At 52.8% G+C, this 25837-nt stretch overlaps 2 protein-coding genes across 2 annotated transcripts in view; both read left to right on the forward strand.

The window, feature by feature from the left end:
• Nucleotides 1–13505, forward strand: part of NUP62 (nucleoporin 62) — a 26120-nt gene extending 12615 nt beyond the window's left edge. Inside the window, exon 2 of the mRNA XM_055310432.1 lies at nucleotides 9708–13505. Coding sequence (XP_055166407.1) covers nucleotides 9772–11355 — 1584 coding nt within the window. The 5' untranslated portion in view covers nucleotides 9708–9771 and the 3' untranslated portion in view covers nucleotides 11356–13505. The remainder of the gene's footprint in view (nucleotides 1–9707) is intronic.
• Nucleotides 13506–19797: 6292 nt separating this feature from the next.
• Nucleotides 19798–25633, forward strand: IL4I1 (interleukin 4 induced 1). Its single transcript, XM_055310233.1, has 7 exons — nucleotides 19798–19823; nucleotides 19933–20171; nucleotides 20805–20917; nucleotides 21768–21969; nucleotides 23729–23797; nucleotides 24078–24214; nucleotides 24691–25633. The coding sequence occupies exons 1-7, from the start codon at nucleotides 19811–19813 to the stop codon at nucleotides 25631–25633; spliced, it is 1716 nt and encodes a 571-aa protein (XP_055166208.1). The 5' UTR covers nucleotides 19798–19810.
• Nucleotides 25634–25837: the final 204 nt, after the last annotated feature.

Raw genomic sequence — 25837 nt, forward strand, 5'->3', positions numbered from 1 at the left:
TATGCGTTCGTGTGCATCCATGTGTACTCTCTTTCTCTCTCTCTACAATAGATGAATAATTCTTTCTTTTTTTTTTTTTTTTAAGATTTTACCCATTTATTCATGACAGACACAGAGAGTGACAGAGAGAGAGAGGCAGAGACACAGGCAGAGGGAGAAGCAGGCTCCATGCAGGAACCCCATGTGGGACTTGATCCCGGGTCTCCAGGGTCATGCCCCAGGCTGAAGGCGGTGCTAAACCGGGCCACCAGGGCTGCCCATGAATAATTCTTTAAAATAGGTTGAGAAATGGAATATGTGTGACAAAGCTTCCTCAGCAGTTAGCATGCAGGATATTTAAGAACCGATCATGAGACTCCACCTGGGGGAAAAGATAGGCAGCAGTAAGATAAGCAATGAGGCTTTCTGTGGCTCCTCCCCCTGAAGAGCAGACCGGGCAGTCGGACCGAGACTGTGGACAGAGGCGCCTCCTGTTTGCTGTCTCTTCACAGTTCTCTAATATTTAACACAAGTTCATTATACCTGAGAGATCGAAGGGCCTCAAATGTGCAGTTCCTCAGGGAGGAGCAGGCTGGAGGAAATTGGGACCAGAATCCTGAGCGGCCTAAGGGGTAAGAGGCAGTTGAAAACAGGCATATGTCTATCTTGCCTTCCCTGTTAGGGCCACTATGCACTATGGAAGAGAAGACCTTTACACTGCTGTGACCTCTGAGGTTTCCCTGCTGCCGCTTTGGCTTAGAAAAGCATCCCTGCCTTTATTGGAGGCTGTTTCCTGTAGCTCAGATGGCCATGCCCACCAGACAAGGTGGTTGTGTAAGAGCCCAACAGGGTGACCCAGACTACCACCAGCTCCTCCCCAGCCACCTGGGACAGTTCCTCAAAATAAACGAGATCCTTTCACATAGACTTCTTTTTTTTTTTTTTTTCACATAGACTTCTGTAGCATCATGCTGCACGCAGTCTGGCCACACCGACCCCTCACTGCTCTGGAGCCCACTGACCACCGCTGCCTTGGCCTTTGCGCTGCTGTCTCTTTAGCCTGGAACAGTGGAGACTGCCTTGGCTCTGGTCTGGTTAGCAAGTTGCTCTCATCAGTTGATTTGCATTCCTGAAGGGCTGGCTCTCTGAGGGAACGTGTTCCCTGGGGGTCAGAGGATTTTTTCTTTGATTCAAGGGAGAGAGGGGAACCAATTCAAGAGATAAGAAGCAGAGTTGGCAGACTTGGGGTGAGTGGCCAACGAGCTCTGTTTCATAGGTTAGTGAGACAGCTCAGAGGAGATGATGGTGGGGGCAAGAGACAGCAGACTGGACAGGGAGTTACTGCACTGGCATAATGGCAAAGGTACCAGCAGGCGTTTGAGTCTCTGTGGGGATCAGATTTCCCTGGCTGGGCTGATGGGAACCAAAGGCAAAGATCTGTCCGGTCTCTGATTTTCCCCTTTTTTCTCCTACCGCCACTTTCTACTCCCTTTGTCTCTCTTCTTTGGTCTTTCTCAGCCTATCACCACACTTCCTCCAAGTCTTAAATTGCTAACTTATTTTAAGATTTTTATTTATTTTTAGAGGTTTTTTTTTTTTTAAGATTTTATTTATTTCTTCATGATAGACGTAGAGAGAGAGAGAAAGGCAGAGACACAGGAAGAGGGAGAAACAGGCTCCATGCAGGGAGCCCGACGCGGGACTCAATCCCGGGACTCCAGGATCGTGCCCTGGGTGGAAGGCAGGCACTAAATTGCTGAGCCACCCAGGGATCCCCAAGATTTTGTTTTTAAGTCATCTTTATACGCAACTCGTATTTACAACCCCAAGATCAAGAGTCACGTGCTCTACTGACTCAGCCAGCCTGGTGCCCCATTAAATTGCTAATTTTGTGGGGTGGGGGGGAAGAATGGATCCCACAAAGGTAGCTCTTCCTTGCTTCCTGGGCCTCACCTGGGCTCGGCGTTGTTGGCTGCGCCACCAGGTGGCTGTGGCCTGAAATGTCAGGAGGCTCTGCTTCAATTGCTCCCAGAACTTGTAACTATTAAGAGGTTAGCTTTTCTGGGGCCCCAGGGGTGCACCGTGCTAAGCGCCCAATGCAGATCAGACAGTTTCATTTTCATAAAGACTGCATGATCTGTGACCTGTAATCTCTGTCTTTCATATGAGGAAACAGGCATGGGAGTGAATTTAGAATCTGAGATCCCAGGGTTTAAATTTTTTTTATTTTATTTTATTTACGATAGTCATACAGAGAGAGAGAGAGAGGCAGAGACACAGGCAGAGGGAGAAGCAGGCTCCATGCACCAGGAGCCTGACGTGGGATTCGATCCCGGGTCTCCAGGATCGCGCCCTGGGCCAAAGGCAGGCGCCAAACCGCTGCGCCACCCAGGGATCCCAGATCCCAGGGTTTAATAGTGGAGACTCAGGAGCCCTGGCCAGTGGGCTGCAGAGCCTTGCGGAATGACTGACAGAAAAGGATGAACAAAGGTCCCTGTCCTCAGAGCACATAGAAGTCCACAGTATGGACTTTTTTTTTTTTTTTTTTTTTTTTTTTTAGATTTATTTGTTCATGAGAGACACAGAGAGAGAGAGAGAGAGGCAGAGACACAGGCAGAGGGAGAAGCAGGTTCCATGCAGGGAGCCTGATGTGGGACTCGATCCCCGGACTCTGGGATCACGCCCGGAGCCAAAGGCAAACGCTCAACCACTGAGCCACCCATGTGTCCCTGCAGTATGGACTTCTAATGATAGCTACAGTCCCCACCCCTGCCCATAAATGGACTAGAAAACCCTGGACATACAATCCCAAGCCCCATCGAAAAAGCCCTAGGAAATAGAGCCCTTTGGCTGGACTTATTGCTGCCCCAAATGAAGTGGAGTAGAACTGGCATAAAGGAAGGGGACAGGGACGCCTGGGTGGCTCAGCAGTTGTGCATCTGCCTTCGGCTCAGGGCATGATCCCTGCATGGAGCCTGCTTCTCCCTCTGCCTATGTCTCTGCCTCTCTCTCTGTTTCTCATTAATAAATAAATAAAATCTTTCTTAAAAAAAAAATAGGAAGGTGACAGAAGCTATCTCCACCCCAGTGGATGAGCCTAGTGTGGAAGGGTCACTTAGTTTCTGAGGTGAGAAAATGAAGAACAGCTGTGGGATCAGGAAGGGAAACTTCATCATGGCTTTGTCTCCATTGGATGGACTGACCTGGTCCCCAGCCTCACCTCCCCACAGCCTGCTGTACAGAAGCCGGCCTGTGTATATATCACTCTCTTGTAGACATGTCTGCCCAGAGAACCCCATTCGTCCTTTAAGACTTAATTCTAACATTTCCCTAGCTCTGGGCAGAACTTCAGGACATGCCCCAAGAAAGATCTAGATTCCCATTCTGGAACTAGCGTTTGCTGCTGTGTGACCTTGAAGAAGTCACATCACCTCTCTGAGCCTGTTTCTCATCCAGGAAGGATTTATTGTGCTCTACCTAGTATTCCGGCCCGGTGCCATTACATAAGTGGCACTCCGTAAATGGCAGTTCTTAATTGTCAGATAGTCGGTCACTAGTAGTTATTTATGGAGTGCCTGCTACATGCCAGACACCATTCTAGGCACTGGGGATAGCAACAGTGAACAAAAGCAGGAAATCCTGCCTGGGGGGTTGACACCATCACCAACCCTCCTCATGCTCCCAGGCCACCTTATCCCTCCCTCTGTCATAGGTGGCCTGTTGTTGCTGGGTTTTGCACACATCCACACCCCTGGTGAGGTCACCCCAGCAGCAGAGATTGTCTGGTTTCTCAGAATCACAGCTCACTGTTCTTTTCCCACCAGCTCCCCAGCTGCCAGGGCCCAGCAACTACAGCATCCTCTCCCCAGGACCCCCAGGCACAGAGGCAGACGTGCCCTGACCCCATCACCTCTCTTCTCCAGCCCCTTCCTCGGCCCCAGCTCTAGGATGTGTTTCCCATCCATTTATCTAGATGGAGGCCATCCTGTTCTTTCTCCCCATTCCTGTATTGGCTTCCCATTGTCATTGTAACATAATCACAAACTTGGTGGCTTAAAACAGCACACATTTATCCTCTTATAGTTCTGGAAGTTAGAAGTCTGAAATGGGTCCACAGGACCTCCTTCCTTCTGGAGACTCTAGGGGAGAATCCATATTTTGCCTTTCCTACCTTCTAGTGACCCCCTGCATTCCTTGGCTTTTATCCCCTTCCTCTGTCTTCAGGGCCAGCAACATAGCATTTCTCAGAACATTGTTATGTGGTCACATCTTCTGCCTCCCCCTTCCACTTAAGGACTCTCACCGTTACATTTAGGGTCCATGCAGCCCACCAGGATAATCTCCCCATCTCAGAATCCTTGATTTAATCACAGCTTGCAAAGTCCCTTTGAGTCATGTGAGGTCTACTATTCGTAGGTTCTGGGATTAGGGAGTGGACATGTATGGAGACCATTATTCTGTCACATAGACCTACCTGCCTCCCCCCCCCCCCATTGCCTTCTTAATCCTTTCATTCCCCTTGGTCCAAGGCTGAGGTCCCTCCATATTCATTCCCAAACACTCCTGTTCCAGGTATAGCAAACGGAGTGGGAGAGGTAAGGAGGGAGAGAGTCCCCAGGCTCAGGAGCAGTGGCTCCTGCTCCTTAATCACACTGTCCTCCTGTCGTCCTGGCCCTCAGGGACCCCCAGAACTTTGTTCAGTATGAGTCATTGAGCCCTTTTACCTGCATGCCACTACCCTGCTCCCCTTTCCCTGCCCTACTTTCTCTTCCTCCATAATGCTTAGCCTATTCTAGCATGCTGTATAATTCCTTTGTGAAGTTTGTGGTTTTCCTGCCTGTCTGTCTGCTCTGCTGGAAGTGAAGCTCTGTAAGAGCAGGGCCTTGCTTTCTCTGTCACAGCCATATTCCCAGGGCCTTGAACGGTGCATAGCAGATGCTCAGATGTGTGTGTTGAGTGGATGTTGCACTACAGAATTTGCTTTGTCTCTGTCTTCCATCACTGTGAAGTTGGGATTTTTTTTTTTTTTTTTTTTTTTTTTTTTTAGATTTATTTATTCATTGAGACACAGGCAGAGGGAGGAGCAGGCTCCATGCAGGGAGTCTGACGTGGGACTCAATCCAGGGTCTCCGGGATCATGCCCTAGGCTGCAGGCGGCGCTAAACCTCTGAGCCACCGGGGCTGCCCCTGTAAAGTTGGGATTTGGAGCAGCAAGGAACTGTAGAGGTCAGGTGAATGGTCCTGAGTGAAGTTGGAGATGATGACAGGGAACCATAGTCCTCAAAGCCAGGGGACAGGATGAGTATAGGTCAGAACCTGTAACTTCCCTGGGCTGTGAAGGCAGGCAGATGTGGTGTGAAAAACAAGAACAGATGCAGGTCAGGCAGCTCAATGAGTACCTCGGTGACTTGAGGCAGTCTCTCCTCACTCCAGGCCCATGGGAGCTACAGATGCCACATCTGCCCTAAGCACCTGACCCAAGCACTGTCTGCTGCTCTTGTAGGAAAGCTTACCCCTTTGGTAAAAATGGAAAAGTATGTATCAGAGTTCAGAATAGTATGTATCTGTTCAGACACATTCTTGAGAAACTCCCAGAGTCCTGGTCTTGATTGATGGCTTTATTCACTGAGACAGCCCCTGCAGAACCATAACTACTACATTTCGTTTTGTGCAGACTTACACTCATTTCCCCGGCCTGGGTTCTCTTTTCTCTGTCCCCAGGGTCCTGACTCTAGCTCTTGGCCTAAACCATCACCCCTGGCCTCCTCCCAGCCACCTGACCTCCAGCTTCTCCCCCTCCAGCCCATTCCCCACACAGATATGTGGCCACCCGTAACGTCCCTCCGTGGCTCACTCAAAATGAAGTCTGAGCCATCAGCATGCCCTTTCCTGACCAACAGCTCCCATCACACAGCACTACACACACATTATGCACAGGGGTCTCTGAGACCACCCTTAAGTTCAGTGATGAGCTAGAAAGACTCAACATAACTCAGCAAAGCTGTTAAATTCATGGTTACAGCAAAAGGAGAGAGTTTAGAATCAGTAAAGGTAAAAGGTGCACAGGGCAGAATCTGGGAGAGACAAGATGTGAGTTTCCAGTTCTCTCTCCAGGTGGAGTCATAGTGACAGCACTTAATTCTCCCAGTAACACTTTGTGACAGCACACGTGGAGTATTGCCCTCCAGGGAAGCTCACCTGACCCTGGGGGTCGGTTCCATGGGCATGGAGTGTCTGTGTAGGTGACTGTCGTTTTTCTCTGGCCCCGCAGAGGTCAAGCTGGCAGGGCTTGGAGGTTATCTCACAGGTAACTGAAAAGGACCAGTCTTTTCTTTGGAATGTGCAGGGTTTGGACAATCCAGGCCTTCTGAGTCAGCCCTTTACTTCATACACAAACACTCCCTCCAGCCACACCAAGTCACTTAGCACCCTAGAGACCTGCTATCTCAGCCTCTCTCTGGCCCTTCCTCTAACCCACCTGACCAACCCTGGCTGACATCACATCCTTCCACACTCAGCTCAGGAAAATGCTCCCTTATGTGACTGCCACTCCCCCCATCCCTGCTTCCCTGGAACCCTGGTACTGAAGTTCACGTTTGCCGTTTCTCTGGCTACCTCAAGGACAAAGGCAAGGCCATGGCTTAGGTAACTTCTGTGGGCCTCACTCTCCTGGTTTGTGAAATGGACTTGCTTTCTTTTCTTTTCTTTTCTTTTTTTTTTTTTTAAGATTTTATTTATTCATGAGAGACACAGGCAGAGGGAGAAGCAGGCTCCATGCAGGGAGCCCAATGAGGGATTCGATCCTGGGACTCCAGGATCACGCCCTGGGCCGAAGGCAGGTGCTAAACCACTGAGCCACCCAGGGATCCCCAATGGACCTGCTTTCAGGAGTAAGTAGTACATCTAAAGCACATAGCACAGGGTTAAATCAATATGTATGTGCCACTGTTAGTAGATCCCTAGCACCTGTAGTATGGGAAACCAATGAGGCACACTTAATAAATGGTGAACGATTAAACCAGAAAAGCCCCCACAGAAGATTGTTTTTCTTTTAGTTTTTTAATAGTTGCAGAGAACTTTTTATAAATGCTCTTGTGGAAAAATTTAGCCACAGCTTATTAATAGAAGCTCTCTTGGGCTGAGATCTTGAGAACTGAGACATGTAGGTGTAGCTGTTCAGATGCTTTGGGCTGCCAGTAACGGCAGACTTGACGTGGCTCTTGAGTGAGGAGATGTGTGCGCTCACGCAAGAAGGAGTCTAGTGCAGGGCAATATGCGGCGCCAGTGGCACTGAAGCCTCAGACATTGCTGTGGTGGGAGTGAAGGGACCTTTTCCAGGAGCCCCCAGCAGAGCTTTATAAAAATGCCATGGCCAGGGCCTTGCCGCCCATAAAACTACCCCATTGGTCTGGCAGCAGTGTATATATTCTGAACACCCCTGGAGGGGCTCCTGGGCAGCCAGTGGGGGATCTTCTGACTTAGACCATGTCCCAAGCACAGGTGGCCCCAGTGGCAGTGTGGGTGGTGCTGAGATCCTCTCCCTAGAAGCATGTGTCTGTGTGGAAGAGAAGGAAATGTCAGGGTCTGGCAGGAAGGTAGAGGGTGCAGTGGAAATTGGGGAGGGGCAGCCACAGCAGGTTTCCTCTAGCCCAGGCTGTGACAGGATCCCTGAGGACACTTGAAAAAATAAAACTGGTCCTGAAGAGAGAAAGGGAAAAGGAAACAACTTGTGGTTGGCTTCTCTGGGCCAGGCACTTGGCTTCTCGGTAATGACCTTGTTTATCCTTCACTGTGAGAGAGGATCACCCTTCTCATTAGAGTTGGGGAAACTGAGGTATAGAGAGGCTCCAGGAATAAAGTACACCAGGACCCACAGCTCGTAGCAGAAGCAGAATCCAAACCTGGGTCTCTTCTTTACATCTGGAGAACCATCTTCATGCCTGAGAACAAGAGCTGTCTTGCTGCGGAATTACCTGACCTGTTTTGTTTTGTTTTGTTTTTTAAGATTTTTATTTATTTATTCATGAGAAACACAGAGAGAGGCACAGACAGAGGCAAAGGGAGAAGCAGTCTCCATGCAGGGAGCCCAACGTGGGACTCGATCCCAGGTCCCCAGGATCACACCCGGGCTGAAGGCAGCGCTAAACCGCTGAGCCACCCGGGCTGCCCCTTGACCTGTTTTAATTTTTTTTTTTTTTAATTTTTACTTATTTATGATAGTCACAGAGAGAGAGAGAGAGAGAGGCACAGAGACATAGGCAGAGGGAGAAGCAGGCTCCATGCACCGGGAGCCCGATGTGGGATTCGATCCTGGGTCTCCAGGATCGCGCCCTGGGCCAAAGGAAGGTGCCAAAACGCTGCGCCACCCAGGGATCCCTGACCTGTTTTAGATAAAGGGAAAATAAGCTCTGTGGAGTGTTGAATGGAGTCTGGGGTACACAATGGCAGCCATGCCCCAAAGCAGGGCTGTTTGCCCTGTGATCAAATGGACTGGTTTGATGGAGTAGAAATAGAGTTTACAGCAAGGCCAGGGTTCAGGTCTCATGAGAATTGACAAGTTCCTTCCGTTTGAGCCTCTCTTTTCCCCATCTGCACATGGGGACCATCATCCCAGCCTCCTTGTAGCACAGTTCTGAAGTTGGCTGAGGGTCTGGGTAAAGAGAATTTATATAACATGGTGCTGGGCACAGCAAGCTGCCTGGAAATCACCCCAGTGTCTACATTAGAATCTACACTTCTCGTCATGCAACCTAGGGACCTCCCACTGAGCAGTGGCAGCCGACTGTGAATTCATGTTAAATTTGAGGTCAGCCGCAAGCCCTAGGTTTCCGAGAACTTATGTACAGCTGAATGTTCATAGGCCCTCCTGGGGTCCCTTCTCTTCCCTCACCAGCCCCAGCTCAGGGCCCTGTGAGCATGTGTGGATCCTCTGGGCACGTGATCACTTTCCCTCTCCTTCCTCCCCACTCTGTCACTCTCTCTAGTCGCAGCTTAGCTGCAGATGGCTGGAAAGATGAAGGGGTGCCCCATATGCACATTATCTGTGCCCTACACCTCCAGGTGAAGGAGGCCACCTCTTCTTGAGACCCTTGTCCAAGTTAGCAGTCCTGGGACCCAAGTCCCATCCCTGAGCTAGGAAGAGGGCAGGGGGATGCTCCACCCTGCCCTCTGTCCTCCTAAACCAGGGCTGTGCCTCATGTCCTACCATACAGCTCAGCTTTCTGGGGCTTCTCTGTGAGTTCCAGAAAGGTACTCGGGGTGGCACTCAACCAGATCAGTCCACCACCCACCACCTCCCACTTGCATTTAGCAGGGAAACTTGGGGAGCAGTTCCTAAAGGTGTTATTTTGTGTGCTTCTAGTCCCACTTGCCTGAAGTGTATTGAATCTGAGCTCCTCCTCAGGGGCTGAGGTCAGTTCAGGTGCCTGCCCTTTGGCCTTCTTCTCTAGGGCAACAGATTACTCCTGCTTGTGCTGAGCCTGGCCGTGCATGTCCCAAGCACATCTGGCTCCTAGCACATGACTCCCAGGCATGAGCTTATGCTTCCAGATCTTCCTTTTCTAGTTTTAGCAGGGCCTGGCTAGGTTATGACAGGGAGTGAGATGGTGGCCACATATCTAATTATCCAGTCCCGCCACCCTACAGACTGTTCCATCTTGCATTGAGGTTGCCTTTCCAAAACTGCCATCTGATCATGTGACTTACTCTGCTTTAAAAATCTTCCCAAGGTTTCAGACACCGACGGATTTGCTTTGGGAGCCAGAGTAGCTGCCGCCACCAGAATCTGGAGCCATGAGTGGGTTTAATTTTGGAGGCACTGGGGCCCCCACAGGTGGGTTCACATTTGGCACTGCAAAGACAGCGACAACCACTCCTGCTACCGGGTTTTCTTTCTCTACATCTGGCACTGGTGGGTTTAATTTTGGGACTCCCTCCCAGCCAGCTGCAAGTACTCCTTCTACTGGCCTCTTCTCCCTCACAACCCAGGCTCCAGCAACACAAACCCCAGGATTCAGTTTTGGAACCACAACTCCTGCCACAGGAGGAACTGGATTCTCCTTAGGCATCAGCACACCAAAGCTAAACTTGGGCAGCGTGGCTGCCACCCCAGCTACAGCACACCCTGGCGGCTTTGGGCTCAGCAGCAGCACCCTCACCAATGCCATCTCGAGCACTGTCACCTCCAGCCAGAGCACAGCACCCACCAGCTTCATGTTTGGCTCTGCCACCACCTCTGCTGCTCCTTCCACCACACCAGGGGGATTCTCATTCACAGGGGGGAGCACGTCCCAGACCGGGACCTCAGGTTTTAATATTGGCTCAATGGGGACTTCAACCCAGCCCACGGCACTTGCTGGATTGCCCTTCACTCCTGCCACTCCAGCAGCCACTGGAGCGGGAGCCACACAGCCAGCTGCTCCTGCACCCACTGCTGCCACTACCAGTGCTGGGCCCACGCTGTTTGCCTCTCTAGCAACTGCTCCAACCTCATCGACCACCACTGGGCTTTCTCTTTGTACCCCATCAACCACGGTTGGAACTCCTGGGGCTGGAACACTGGGCTTCAGCTTAAAGGCCCCTGGAGCAGCTTCTACGGCCTCCACAACAACATCCACCACCACGGCCGCCACCACCACTGCAGCCACCACTGCAGCCACCACTACCACCACTGGCTTTGCCTTGAATCTGAAGCCCCTTGCACCGGCCGGGATCACCAGCAATGCACCGGCTGCTGTGGCCGCACCACCTGGCCCTGGCGCAGCCACTGGGGCATCCACCAGCCCTGTGATGACCTACGCCCAGCTGGAGAGTCTGATCAACAAGTGGAGTCTGGAGCTGGAGGACCAGGAACGGCACTTCCTGCAGCAGGCCACACAGGTCAATGCCTGGGACCGCACACTGATTGAGAATGGGGAGAAGATCACTACCCTCCACCGTGAGGTGGAGAAAGTGAAGCTGGACCAGAAGAGGCTGGACCAAGAGCTCGACTTCATCCTGTCTCAGCAGAAGGAGTTGGAAGACCTGCTGAGCCCACTGGAGGAGTCAGTCAAGGAGCAGAGTGGCACTGTCTACCTGCAGCATGCCGATGAGGAGCGTGAGAAAACCTACAAGCTGGCAGAGAACATCGATGCACAGCTAAAGCGCATGGCCCAAGACCTCAAGGACATCATTGAGCACCTGAACACATCTGGAGGCCCTGCCGACACCAGCGACCCACTGCAGCAGATCTGCAAGATCCTCAATGCGCACATGGACTCGCTGCAGTGGATCGACCAGAACTCGGCCCTGTTGCAGAGGAAGGTGGAGGAGGTGACCAAGGTGTGCGAGGGGCGTCGCAAGGAGCAGGAGCGCAGCTTCCGGATCACATTCGACTGAAGCGCCAGCCAGCTTCAGGGCCTGTGGGTTCTGAGGGTGTTGGGGGCAGTGGGTAACGCGCAAATTATTGTCTAGTTTTTGGTTGCAATGAATACTTGTTTGTTCCTTTCTTCCAAATGGCTGTGCCGTTGAGAACACTTCTGTGGTTTGACTTTGCAGTAATGAAAATGAAAATATTCCAGTGCTCTGGTCCAGATGACCTGGTGGATGTGGTTTCTTTGTGTATCTTTTGTGTATCCCTGACCCGTTTTCACTATAACCACCACCTACCCCATCCTTCTTGCTCTAGCCAAGTGCTAGAGAAGTGCTGGAGAAGTTCATCCAAAACCATCTGTCTCCCAGCTAGGATCTGCTTAGGGTCCACTATGTCCCACACATAGTCTTAGGTACAGGGAAAAGAGTCTCCGTCCTCGACAAGGCAGCATCTTGGTGTAAGGTATGTACCTGTGGAAACTCACCACCTGTACAAAGAAGGGACTAGTGAATAGGACTGACCAGGAGATGTAGAATTTCAGAGGAAGGACATGAGTGCAGTGTTAAGACAATGGTCAGACTTGCACCAGCAGGTCTTTACTTGTCTGGCTGACATGCCACCCCATCCTCCAGGTCTCTTTATCTTAGGCCTTATCTCTCCAGAAGCCCTCTCAGCCACCCCAAAGCTGGGTCAGGTGGCTGTCCTGTGGCCCCTATACCACACAGAGTGTGCATCTTTGGTAGCACTTGCCACACTGTCTTGTGTAGACTGTTTACTTCTCTGCTTCACCTTTAGAGTATGAGCCCCCATGGGCCGGGACTGTTTCTTGTTCCCATTTGTGTCTTCACTACAGTCCCTCTCACATTTTCAAATTTGAATGAATGAACAACGGAGGAGAAACATGGCATCAAATGTTCAGCCCCAAAATGCCTGCTGAAATGGCCACAGGGACCAGAGATGGCCACAGACTTGGTTCAGAACTTGTTGATGCTGAAGCAAACCTAACTTGTTACAATGAGATCCATGGTGATGTCCAGAAGACAACCAGTTGTTGCCCAAATGTCTTTTTGTATTTGTCTTTATACTTTGCTGCACTATGACTCTATGTTGCTTTCCTAAATAAAATGTATTGTGGAAGGAAAAAGATGCCAATAATGTGGATCACTTAGAAGGCTGGGGGAAAAGAGCAGGTTCCAAATCAGTTGTGCAGTCTGAGCTGTTTGTCTGGGACTCAGAAACCACAAGAACTAGACAGTACATCATTGAGGCACACATACACACAGAGATGCAAGTCATGGGTTCCTCTGGTGCTGAGGGCAGAAGGAACACACATGAGGGAACCTGTGCTGGTGAAGGTCTGGGTTCCATCTTAGATACACATAAATGTCAAATTCCCTGCCGTCATCCTTAAGGCCTTGCTCAGGGATCACAAGTACCATCCCTCTCTGCCCACTGGGGCTAGCTGGAGGGTGCTGGTCGTGCTTCAGTGGTGGAAAATAAATGAAGCTGGGATGTGTATTTGTATGGGTTGGTTTCCAGATGTTGGCCCAGCATTCTGTCTCTGTCCCTAGTTCCATGGGCAAGAATGATGCCAAGTGCTTGGATCCCACTGCAGGGTGGAGAGTCTGCCCCTTCAGCCTCTGCCTCACTAAGCCATGTTTTTGCCAAGGAATGCCCAAAGCTTATTCCCGGAGATGTATAGTCTAGTTTCCCAGTCACAATCGAGTCATTTCCTCGGACCATCTTCAGCTTCCGAGAATAAGTATCCTATCCAAGCAGAAGCCACGGGAGAGGGAGGACAACAGACTGACCCACTTGATTCTCTCTGAAAGCTCTGCCCCCTGAGCGGAGTCTGAGCCTTGACTAAACTGCATGACCCACATCCTCTCCCTGCAGGAAAGAGAAATGGGGCAGCCTCAAGGCCCCTTAGAAAGTAGAAAGTTGTATTTAATCCACATTGATTCATGTAGCATCCAGTTTTGGAGCACTTTCTGTATGCCAGATCCTGACCTGGCATTGGAGTCACAAAAAGAAGTGCTTCCTGCCTGACAGACAGGTTGTTGGCAGGGGCCATGCCATCCTGATAAAAGAATTTTTCTTGAGCTTGCATTTCCAATGTATATATTTGACCCGTTTTGCATATTAAACATGAATAAAGCTTAATTGCTTTTGCATAGATTCTTTTATTTTTATTTTTATTTTTTTTAAATTTTTATTTATTTATGATAGTCACAGAGAGAGAGAGAGGCAGAGACACAGGCAGAGGGAGAAGCAGGCTCCATGCACCGGGAGCCCGACGTGGGATTCGATCCCGGGTCTCCAGGATCGCGCCCTGGGCCAAAGGCAGGCGCCAAACCGCTGCACCACCCAGGGATCCCAGATTCTTTTATTTTTAAAGAAAACATTGAGTTCACTTGTTCCCATGCCCCAGGGGACCATGGGCACCCCACTTTGGAAAACAATGATAAATCAGGACAATGGCCACGGTGCTCTGGCACCATGGGGGAAAATGGCCCCACCGGGCTTCCTGAGGGTGGCAGGGAGGGGATCCCCTGGATCCCCACAGGACCATCAGCTGACTGAGTGCCACCCTGCAGATGATGGCTTCATTGTAACTGCAGTTTCCCTTTCCAGGAAGAAAACACAGATGTGCTTCTTTGCCAGTCCTGACAAACGGCCTTTACTTAAGTTCCTGTTCATTAAGTAGTATGAAGACAGCAAATGTGACTAAATTTGGAATCAGAGGCTTTTAAAGGCGAATCTCTCAGTAAGCTGTTAACTGCGTTTCTTCTCCCAGTTCAAGGATAAGAGTGGCAACTAGATGTATGGCTTTTCTATCTCAAGGAAACCCTCAAATGACTTTCTGTGGCCCAGTTGCTTCCCAGGGTTATGCCTCTGCCTGTCAGGCAAAGCCTGGGATCAGAAGGATCACCTGTTTCAAACAGATTTCCAGAGCCATAGCACCCTTGATCTAGGGGAGGTTGAAACCAATGATTCCCAAGAAGTGGTGTGCTGGTAAATGTTTAATGGTCAGTCTCCAGCAAATGCTGATGCATGCCCATAGTGTAACGACTCCCACTGTGGCTGATTTCAAGCCAACAATGTGAAGTCACTAAACGTGAAGTCACTGAATATGAATTTAGGAAATAGACACATATTACATAGATACAATTAATTTGCCTCAAGAGTATATATAATAGTAAAATGTAATCAAGTGACTGGGAAGTGATGAGTTTGAGTATATAAATGTGTTTTTAGTAAGATTAATCATAAAACTTTTTAAAAGGATGGGTGCAAAACAAAACCAAAGATCTTAAAAATCAGTTATTGTGCACTGGTATGAGCCAGCCCAGCACACCACTGCTGCCAAGTTTTCAACCTTGAAATTAGTTGAATTCTTGAAAAGTCTGCCCTCAGACTCTAAGAGCAAGGGCTTTCTGCAGAACTTCCCAGAAACAAAATCCCTCAGCCTCAAGCCACATCAGCTTCTGGACACTGGCTTCTGGACACTCGCCAACCTCCCGCCAGGCTTATCTGTCCCACACTGCCCCTGCACCTGTCCCACAGCCCTCACACGGTGGCACTAATCACTTCAAACATCAGTGACTCACCTAGGTGCGTGCACACCTCACGTCCAGACACCATCCTGATCCAACCCCATGACCTCCATGGATTTCCCTGTGGCAGAAACCAGACCCAGTGTGCTGCTCTGCCAGGCTCAGGCACAGACCCCAAATCCAATGACCTGAAAGTAACACTCTGCCAAAGGCCCTCAGTATCATTCAAATGAAAAGCAGGCTCCTGTTTTAATTTTGATTCAAATTAACTTAGAAATTTTTTGAGGGGTACCTGGTATCTCAGTTGGGTAAGTGTTCAACTCTTGGTCTCAGCTCAGGTCTTGATCTCAGGGTCATGAGTTCAAGCCCTGTTTTGGTCTCCACACTGTGTGTGGAGCATACTTTAAAAGTTTTTTTGAGACAATCAGGGAAATTAGACTTTGGTTTAATGCCATTTTTATTTTTTTTTTGCTTTTATCTTTTTATTTTTATTTTTTTTGAAAGATTTTATTTATTTATTAATGAGAGACACACAGAGAGAGAGCACGGCAGAGACACAAGCAGAGGGAGAAGCAGGCTCCATGCAAGGAGCCCGGCGACATGGGACCCAATCCCAGGTCTTCAGGATCAGGCTCCAGGCTGAAGGCGGTGCTAAACCACTGAGCCACTGGGGTTGCCCTAATGCCATTCTAAGCTTTTTTAGAGCAGAAATTGATAGGCAAACTACAGTCCCACTTCTTGTTAATAAAGTTTTATTGGAACACAGCCACGCCAATTCATTATACATGTTGTGGCTACTTGGAGGGCATAATTGAATAGTCAAAGGCAGAGACAGTGTGGCCCAAAAGCCCCAAATATTTGCAGAAAAAGTTTGCAGACCCCTGTTACAGAGAAACATCCTGAACTATTTATGTACAAATAATATGTCTGGAATTTGCTGTAAAATAACGCAATGGGGGTGGGAGAAAATGAACTAAAGGAAGATGGACTAGGAGGCAGTGGATGCGCTTTGGTTGTCATCCTAATCTCTCTGTTTTTATGTGTGTTTGAAATTTCCATAATAAAAAGCTTTTGAGAGGGGAGGAGGACCTGCCCTCCACAGCCTCCCAACTGCTCTGACTCCACACTAGGACCCTGGCACATTTGGTCTAACGGAATCAGGACAAAGCCACCACCAGTGACCCCGTTTCCGCACACACCCGATGATGACTTCTGTCCCGGGCTAACCAGAAAGGCCATGGGCACTGAGAGAGCCCCCCAGAACCAGCCATGCAGTGAGTGCCCCATGGGGCCCAAGGGTTCAGGAAATGGGAAGGAGGGGCAGGAGGGCTCTGTGGGAAGGGGGGCTCTGTCCAGGAGTCAAGCCTTAGATCAATGGCCTTAGGTAAGTCTGTCCTCCACCCTCTGTGCCCCTCCCCGATCCCAGTCTGGACCACCAACTTCCACCTGGGGCTCTGGGCATCCCCTGGGCAGGGCCTAGCCCCTTGAAGACCCGGTGAAAGTTTAGTACCAATCACTCAGTCTTTGAACTGCCTTAGAGAAAATAATATGCATAAGGCACTAGCCCTGTCCCCTGAACAACTGTGTGGCTGCCAGTATTTCTTGTCCTGCCAGCTTATCCAGGTCTCTGTCCTGGACCATATGTGGCCGCTTGTGGGAGTTCCATTCAACATCAACCTAAGTGTAGTTCAGTGATTCTTTTTTCTTTTCTTTTCTTTTCTTTTCTTTTCTTTTCTTTTCTTTTCTTTTTTCTTTCTTTTCTTTCTTTCTTTTCTTTCTTTCTTTTTCTTTTTCCTTTCCTTTCCTTTCCTTTCCTTTCCTTTCCTTTCCTTTCCTTTCCTTTCCTTTCCTTTCCTTTCCTTTCCTTTCCTTTCCTTTCCTTTCCTTTCCTTTCCTTTCCTTTCCTTTCCTTTCCTTTCCTTTCCGAGAGACACACAGAGAGAGGCAGAGACATAGGCAGAGGGAAAAGCAGGCTCCATGCAGGGAGCCCGATGTGGGACTCGATCCTGGGACTCTGGGAACACGCCGTGAGCCAAAAGCAGACACTCAACCACTGAACCACCCAGGCATCCCTAGTTCAGTGATTCCTAGGGTGATTTTGCCTCCCCTTCCCCTGGGAATGATTGACAGTGTCTGGAGTCGTTTGTGGTTGTCACAGCTCAAGAGGCAAGTGTTGCATCTAGTAGGTAAAAGCCAGTGAAGCTCTTTAACATCCTACAATGCATAGGATGGCCCCCACAAAGATGGCCCCAAATGTCAATGGTGACAAGGCAGAGAGACCCTGCCTGGGCCCCGTCCCTAGCACACAAGCCCAAGCTTGCTGATGATGAGCAAGTGTTTCCCAATGTGAGCCTGGAGCCAAGCTACTGGGATCAAACCCAGGTGCTGCCACTTTTCAGCTGGTGACTTCTAGGTCTCAGTTTCCTCCCCTATAAAATGGAGACAGCTAAGCCCACCTTGCCAGAATCACTGCTGGAGTAAATGAAGTAAAATCTGAGAGGTAGTACTAAACAGCAGCCATAGGCATTTTACGGAGAGCAAGGAGACTGATCAGGTCCTGCCCTACAGGATCCCTACTCTCTCAGGTGCTGCTGGGTCCCTATCCTGGGTCGCCTCATGACTTGGGTTCCTCTCCCTCTCTGTCTCGCTGACCCTTTGAGGGCTCTATTGGACGAGGTCAGCATTTCACTTCTAGATTTAGGAGGCGAGCCAAGGGTATGCCTGGAGCCAGGGGGCTTTGAACAGCCAAACTGTGTGAGAGAGACCAGGGTGGTGGTCGGGGGGTCAGGGACCCCAGCAGGGCTCCCCAAGCTGTTCTGGGGACCTACACTCGTTGCCTAGACAAGCGCAGGAGTTCCATGGCTCTGCTGCCTTCACCCTTCTCCGCTTCCATGATCTGGCTGCTCGCTTTCTCTGTGCATGTTGTTGCCCAGAGGAAATAGAGCAGATGGGTCTCCAGCCAGGGACCAGCTGGACCCCCAGCTCTCTGGTTCCCCACTGTGAGACCTGGGGCACAAGCCTTTCCCTTGGCGGGCCTGGTTCCCCTCCAACACAGTGCCCAGGGGTAGATGAGAGGTGATGCCACCTGCACGTGTAGCTGCTGCCCCTGTGAGTACAGTCCAAGCGTGGTGCTCAGATCCCAGTATCACAGGGAAGGAAGCAGGCAGGGGCGGCCAGGGGGAGGTCTTCCGACTCTGAAGCCTTGAGCGAGTCCTGGGGTCTTCCCCTGCCTGCCCCTCTCCATCTCTCAGATCCCTCCTCTGTCAAGGGTGGTGCTGTGAGGTCCACAATGAGTGCAAAGCACTGAGCACAGGACCACCGTGGTGGGTAGTTGCCGTGGGGATGGTCTCTGCCATTTTTGCTGACTTGTGCCCTTTGCTTTCTTGGCATTCAGTCTCAAGGCTCAAGGCTCTGTCCAGCTGATTATGTTTCCTTCTTAGCTGCTGCATCCCAGGCCCTGCATCATATGCCTTGTGACTCATATGCCCCCCCACCTGCCCCCGCCATCCTCCATCAAACCACATCCCTCTTTGATGTACTGTTTTGGATTTTCCAATCTTGTTGCTGTAGAGGATCTACTGCTCCTGGGTTTACTCCTCACCAGCTGCCAGGTACCCTCTCCCCACACCCCAAGAAAAATCCCCCAAATTGCCTCTTTTACCTCCACCCATTTCAGGGGAACTACCACATGTCTCCTTGGCTAAAGCTCCAAAAGCCCAGGGACCCCTGCTACCTCGACTCCTCGGAGCTCCTCAGAGCCAGGTCATCTTGTTCTCACTGCCTGACCTCAGAAAGAAAGCACCCCTCAGACAAGAATGGTGAAGGCTGAGCCCAGAGACAGAGGCTCCTGCGGCCTTCCTGCTGAGGTGCCCCCTGGCATCCTAGCCTGAGCTGAGCACCACTGTGATTCTCAGTGCAGGGATGGGAAGGGTGAGCACATGTCCTGGGCTGCTCCTTATGCAGGACCGGGGAGCTAGGGGTCATTCCCTGAGCCCCTTCCAGTAACCCCCAGTGGCAGCAGCTGGCATTTCCTAAGGAGCAAGTTTTAGTATTGACCCAGGTGCTTGTTCACAGGGCCTGACCTGGACTCCCTGCCTAATCCGACCAACACTGTAATGGCCCCCACTTGATAACTGCAGACCAGAACCATAGAGGCAGGCTCCAGGCTCAGGACCTAGGCACAATGGCCTCAGAGCAGCCACATGGGAGTGGAGGGCCCAGTAACAAGTGACACAGAAGGACTCAGAGGCCTTCATAGGAGCATGCAGCCCCAGGGGCAGACACAGGGACTCCCAAGACCAGGCACCCTTAGCATGGTTACCTGAGCATTCACTTCCAGCCTTCCTACTGCCCCAGAACTATTTGGGGCAAGAGGAAGAAAATAGACTGATTTGCTTCCTCTCAACCCCCCTTCCCCACCACCCACCTCCTTCAGCCTCAATTAAACTCTGAGCACCCAACCCTACAACCCAGGAAAGTAGTTTCATTTCCCCCTCCACAGATTTCCCAAAGGGAGGGGAGGGCGGGGCTCAGCTAGTTTAAGGACAGAGGAGGGGGATGGGGCAGACCAGTGGAAGCCACGGAGGAGAGAGGCGGTGCTGCTGTCCACAGAGAGCCAAGGTAGCAGGAGGCTGCAGAGCCTGGGACCCATAGAAGCAGACACCTGAAAACAGGAGACAGGGCAGAGGAGAGGGGGACAGAGAAGAGAAAGACAAGGCGGGGAAGAGGGGCAGGAGGGCAGGGAGGGGGGAGAGAGGGGCAGACAGGTGAGCCCAGAACAGAGACTGCTAGATGGGAGAGATGGAGGGATGAAGCTCCAGAGAGACAGGTGGCCATAGGAGCAGGGCCTGGGGTGGGATCCAGGCTCCTGTCACAGTGACCCCTGCCTCCCCTCCAAATTAGACTCCATCTCCCGCCGAGAATTATGGCCTCATCGGGTAAGTAAGCAGGGAGGGGGCACCTGGATGGGGTGGGAGGGATGGAGCCCACTTCTCTCCCCACATGTGCCTGCTGACCTATGCGCTGACCCCACCCTCCTCCCTCCAGTCCGGTACCTGCTTGTCCTGGTCTCCACCTTCCTCAGCCTGGTGGGCTCCCTGGATTGGAAGACCTCCCACCGCCAGGATTCCTTTGAGAAATGTATGCATGATCCTGACTATGAGGTGCTGCTCAAGGTTGTGACCTTGGGCCTCAATCGGACCTCTAAGCCCCAGAGGGTGATTGTGGTTGGTGCTGGTGCAGCTGGGCTGGTAGCTGCCAAGGTGCTTAGTGATGCTGGACACAAGGTGAGAAGTGCTGCTTGCAGTCTACCTTGAGTCTCTCCTGCTGCATGCAGGCTGGGTGTCCCAGGTGTCGGGGCCTGGCCATACCCCTGCTGAGGTTTAGGGGCTTGGGGGAGAAAAGCTATGCTTTTCCCCGTGGTCTGGGGAGTGAAACCCAGAGGGAGGCTGAGAGGCCTTTGACATTCCCTGCCTCACTCTTTCATTCCTGAGGGAAGTCCCTCTGAATGTCCTCCAACCTGGGGCGGAGAGGGGGATTTTGTGCGGGTGGAGATGGAAACTCCCCTCAAGGAGAAGTGCCCCCTGAGGTCTAACCGCTGCTCCTCTCAACTGAAATCCAAGAGTAAGAATGGGCTGGGCCAGGTCTATTGTACCTTGCAAGAAATCTCCCCACTCAGAGAGCTGGGAAGTCCCTTTGCCATCTGGCTTGCAGTCTTCCTGCTGCAGTCTGGAGATTGTGATGTATTGTCATATATGACACCTATTCTAGCAACTCCTCTCACTTCTCCATAAAGAAGGGGATCCTTCTGTAGTCTAGGTCTGGGCTGCTGTGGGGATGGGAGGCTGGGGATGGGAGGTCAGTGGGAGGAGCTGAAGGGCCCTCTGGCCCCCCTCCCTCCCCCCACCCACATCCCTCAGGTCACCATCCTGGAGGCAGACAACAGGATCGGGGGCCGCATCCTCACCTACCGGGACCGGAAGACGGGCTGGATTGGGGAGCTGGGAGCCATGCGCATGCCCAATTCACACAGGTGAGGCCTGACCTGGTAGCCAGGCAGGCACCGAGGCCACCCCCAGCCCCACCCCTGTGCTCAGACTCAGCCAGATCCCCAACTCCATCTCCTGAACTTCCACTCTGACCCCATACCTAACCCCCCAGCCAAGGTGTATCAAGACTCCACCTCCACCTCTATCTTCTAATCTAACTTCAAGATCTCCCAGCGCCAGCCACACCGCGTCCAGCCAGACCTCCAGACCTCCACCTCTGTCCTTCTAATCTACCTTTAAGATCTCCCTGCTCCTGGGCAGCCCAGGTGGCTCAGCCCTTTAGTGCAGCCTTCAGCCCAGGGCGTGATCCTGGGGACCGGGGGATCCTGGAGAGCCAGGATCGAGTCCTATATCAGGCTCCCTGCATGGAGCCAACTTCTACCTCTACCTGTGTCTCTGTCTCTCTCTATCTCAGACTGTCTCTCATGAATAAATAAATAAATAAATAATAAATAAATAAATATAAATAAATAAATAAATAATCTTTAAAACAAAAATCTCTCCGCTCCCTCCACGTCCAGCCAGACCTCCAGACTCTAACCCTGCCCCTTCCCCAAAGCCCTCATCCAACCCAAACTCTGTCCCCAGTTCCACCTCATCCACCAGTGAACACCACTGGCTCCTGCTCCAAACACAATCCTAAACCACTCCACCTTCTAGCCTCCAGCTGTGTTTCCATTTCATTCTGGGCCCTAACACTCATGACTCCAATCCTGGCCCCACTGCAGCTTCATGCCCATCCCCAAGCACCCTGAGAGGGGCCCAGGCTCCCCTACCCCTACACACACACACACACACACACACACACCACCCAGCCCTCTCCGGCCCCTTCAGGATCCTCCATGAGCTCTGCAAGAGCCTGGGACTCAACCTGACCAAATTCACTCAATACGACGAGAACACATGGATAGAAGTGAACAACCTGAAGCTGCGGAACTATGTGGTAGAGAAGATGCCTGAGAAGCTGGGCTACAAGCTGAGCCCCAGGGAGAAGGGCCACTCGCCTGAAGAAATCTACCAGATGGCTCTCAACCGGGTAGGTGGCCTCCCTTGCCTGGCTTTTTGTCTCTCTCCTTTCCCCGTCTGCCATCGCTGGCTCTTCAATCTGTGCATCCCCATCAATGTAGCCCATCCCCAAAGCTCCATCAGGTTTTGGGCTCTGATCCCCTACACACACACACACACACACACACACACACACACACACACACACAATGTCCAGACAGCCTCACCTTTGACGTTGTGGGCTTGAACTTTGATCTGCAGGCTAACATCTTCCCCATCTATCTCAGGAGTTCTGTCCATGCCCCCCTAGCTGTACCCTGGGGTCCTCCAGGTCCCACTGAGCTCAGCATCTTCCCCAAACCATACTCATATTTCTGCATTCTCCCATCTCACAATGGTCCCATCGCCCCTACCCCAATTACAAGGCAGATAGACCCCCCAGGCGCCACCCTAGCTCCTGCCCTCTCCCTTCCACCATCAATCCCTGCCTCGTCCTTCCTACCCCCTGATCTCCTGCACTGTTCCCACCTCTCCGTCTCCACAGCCCCTGCTGCAGCTCAGGCTTCATCCTTTACCCTGGACCTTCATCCTGCTCCTCCCCTGCTCACAGCCCCCTATGGCTCCCTAAGTGCCTTAGCCTCAGGTTCAAGCCCTGAATGGTCTGGTCTCTCTCACCCCTCTAGCCTTATCTTCTCTTCTCCAAGAAATTTTTGTTACCCGTCAAAGCCCTCATGGTGGCCCAAACACTGCCGCTCCATACTCCTTCATACCCACTTTGCTCCTGCGCCATTCTGTACCCATGCCCTTGCTTGCTCCTGCTTCCTGCCCTGCCTGGAACCCTGCTTATCCCCCAAGAATCAGCTTGAATGTCCCCTCCTCCAGGAGGGCACCAGGGAAGACTTCCTGGAGGAGCTGGCCTTGGCCTATTTCCCCTCCTGGACAAGAATGGGCACCAGTCCAGGCCAATTTTGTGCCTTGTCACTGTCCAGTTCAGGAACTAGAGTTCACTAGATGAACCTCAAATGAGTGAGTGAGTGAAAGGGCACATCTTTTGGGGAGTTCCCTGCCACGAGGGAGAAGCCAGGTGGACAGAGAAGAGGGTTTAAGTCAGACGGGGCTATGAGGCTTCCAGGAAGGGAGAAGGTTTGAACAGCACAATAAGGGGTAGCTGCTTGTGTTTCAGGCAAAGATGAGGCAGCAGGGAAACCAGTGCAGCGGTGCAGATGTTGGGGAGGCCTGAGGGTGGCCTGGGCACTGTACATAGTGCTCCCCTAAAAGATGGTGACTGTGGGGCTGGCTGAGGACAGAACTCTGGGGCTCCGGGCACTGGGGAGCCACGGGAGGGGCGGCTTTGGGCAGAGGAGAAACCAGTTAATAGACCTCTCAGGGCTGATGGGTGGCAGAAGGGACTCTGCTTCTGTCTGTGCCCACAGTGATCCAGGTGACAGTCACTAAGCACCAGTAGGATACAGCCAGCCCAGAACTCAAAGGGTAGGACAGACACAGGCCAAACCATGCCCAGTGGGGCTGAGTGTGACATTGACCAGTGGGGCTGAGGCTGGGGCATGAGGGGCAGTAATGACTTGGGAAGACTTCCCAGAGTGGTGACACTGAATTGCAGTGGAGCGCAAGGCCAGGGCACAGCATGGGCAGACGCTTGGTGGCTTTAACAAGTGTGGCAAATGGCTGGCCATGGGCAGGTGCAGGAGGAAACCTAGGGTTTGCACTCCAATGGAGGCCTCTGCAGTCCTGCCCGTGGAGCTCAGCGCTGTCCCCTTTTTCCACCACAGGCCCTCAAAGATCTCAAGACCCTGGGCTGCAGAAAGGCAATGAGGAAGTTTGAAAAGCACACACTCCTGGTGAGTGGGCGCCTCAGCGTCGCTGTGCGGGTGGACTCCAGGCCTGACTCTACAGTGGCACATACCCCCTCTCTGGGTTTGCTTCCCTCATCTGGCACAAAAAGGGGGACTGGGTCGCTGAGCTTCAGAGTACCATACTGAGCTCACGGTCTCGGTCTCGTCACAGAACCAAGAGGCTGGGCGTGGGAGGGACCCCCACGGGGTGGAGAGGGGTGGGGACAGAGCCGGCAGGTGCAGCCGGCTTGGGTCCTGACCCTGGAGTGCGCCCGTCGTCCCGCAGGAATATCTCCTCGGGGAGGGGAACCTGAGCCAGCCGGCCGTGCGGCTCCTGGGAGACGTGATGTCCCAAGACGGCTTCTTCTATCTCAGCTTCGCGGAGGCCCTAAGGGCGCACAGCAGCCTCAGCGACGACCTCCGGTGAGGGGCGGGGCCAGCGGGCCGGGGCGGGGCCGGTGAGGGCCCGGGCGCCCCAGTGATGGGGTGGGCGGGGCCGTCGGCGTCGGGTGGGGCGGGACTAGTGGGGAGGTGAGAGAAGGGGCGCCCGAGTCTGACCACACTCGCCCCTTCATCCTCGGGCTTCCGGAGAAAGGCGTGGCCCAGAGGAGGAGAAGCGAGGTGCCCGGATCGGAAGCGTCTCTGCTCCCTGGTCCTCGCGGGATGTCAGGGACCGGCGGGGACAGGGGTAGGTGAGTGGGCGGGGTCAGCGAGGAGCAAGCAGGTGACAGAGCCGGTAACCGAGTGGGCGGGGCCTGCGAGAAGGAAAGGCAAAAGGGGACCCACCGGTGAGAACTAGAACCCGGACCCAGTAGAGCGCAGGGAGGGGCCTGCAGGGAGGAGCCGGCGAGGAGGGGCAGTGGCTGAGCTCCGGGATCTCTCTCTCGCCCTGCCCACAGGTACAGCCGCATCGTGGGCGGCTGGGACCTGCTGCCGCGCGCGCTCCTGAGCTCGCTGTCCGGGCCGGTGCTGCTGCACGCGCCCGTGGTGGCGATAACGCAGGGTACGCACGATGTGCGTGTGCACATCGCCAGCTCGCGCAGGGCCCGGAGTCTGAAGGCCATGACCGCCGACGTGGTGCTGCTGACTGCGAGCGGGCCGGCGCTGCAGCGCATTACCTTCTCGCCGCCGCTGTCGCGCAGGCGGCAGGAGGCACTGCGCGCGCTACACTACGTGCCAGCCACCAAGGTGTTCCTGAGCTTCCGCCGGCCCTTCTGGCACGACGAGCACATCGAGGGCGGCCACTCAAGCACCGCCCGCCCGTCGCGCGTGATATTCTACCCGCCGCCGGGCGAGGGCGCGCTTCTGCTAGCCTCGTACACGTGGTCCGACGGGGCGGCCGCATTCGCAGGCCTGAGCGCCGAAGACGCGATGCGCGTGGCGCTCGACGACGTGGCGGCGCTGCACGGGCCGATCGTGTACCGGCTCTGGGACGGCAGCGGCATCGTCAAACGCTGGGGCGAGGACCCGCACAGCCAGGGGGGCTTCGTGGTACAGCCGCCATTGCTGTGGCACGAAGACAGGGAGGACGGGCAGGACTACAACTGGGCGGTCCCTTACGGCCGCATCTACTTCGCGGGTGAGCACACGGCCTACCCTCACGGCTGGGTGGAGACCGCGGTCAAGTCGGCGCTTCGGGCCGCTGTGTTGATCAACAGCCGAGAGGAGCACATGTGGAACAACAGCGACAGCGAGGAGGGGCTTGTCCGTCTGGTGCCCAACCATCCCCGTCTGGTGCCCCACCATCCCCGCTGCGAGTTCCAGGAGGGTGGTGCTACCCACAGCCCGGGCGAACATAGGATTACTGTTCGGCACAGCACCCACAAGAGAGCCGAGCATTAAATGTATTTTCAGAAAATCCCGCGTGGTCCTGCCCTCTCCCTGGGTTCAGTCGCTTCCCCGTTTGTGGGAGCAAAGCATTAGCCTTCACAGTAGAAGGGGCTGCACCTATTCTGGAGTCCCAGAAGCTGTCCTAGTTCTCCCTGGGGAGTAGGGGTTCCAACCGAGAGAGAGGGAGAGGAGGGACAGGACTGACACTGCTTTGCG

The sequence above is a fragment of the Nyctereutes procyonoides genome, unplaced genomic scaffold, assembly GCF_905146905.1.
Source record: "Nyctereutes procyonoides isolate TBG_1078 unplaced genomic scaffold, NYPRO_anot_genome, whole genome shotgun sequence".
NCBI lineage: Eukaryota > Metazoa > Chordata > Mammalia > Carnivora > Canidae > Nyctereutes > Nyctereutes procyonoides.

Excerpts from the sequence above, each read along its gene's own strand:
- IL4I1 (XM_055310233.1), top strand. Across the intron at positions 20,172-20,804 it reads TTAGTGATGCTGGACACAAG|GTCACCATCCTGGAGGCAGA; the intron begins GTGAGAAGTGCT and ends CACATCCCTCAG. Across the intron at positions 20,918-21,767 it reads CGCATGCCCAATTCACACAG|GATCCTCCATGAGCTCTGCA; the intron begins GTGAGGCCTGAC and ends CGGCCCCTTCAG.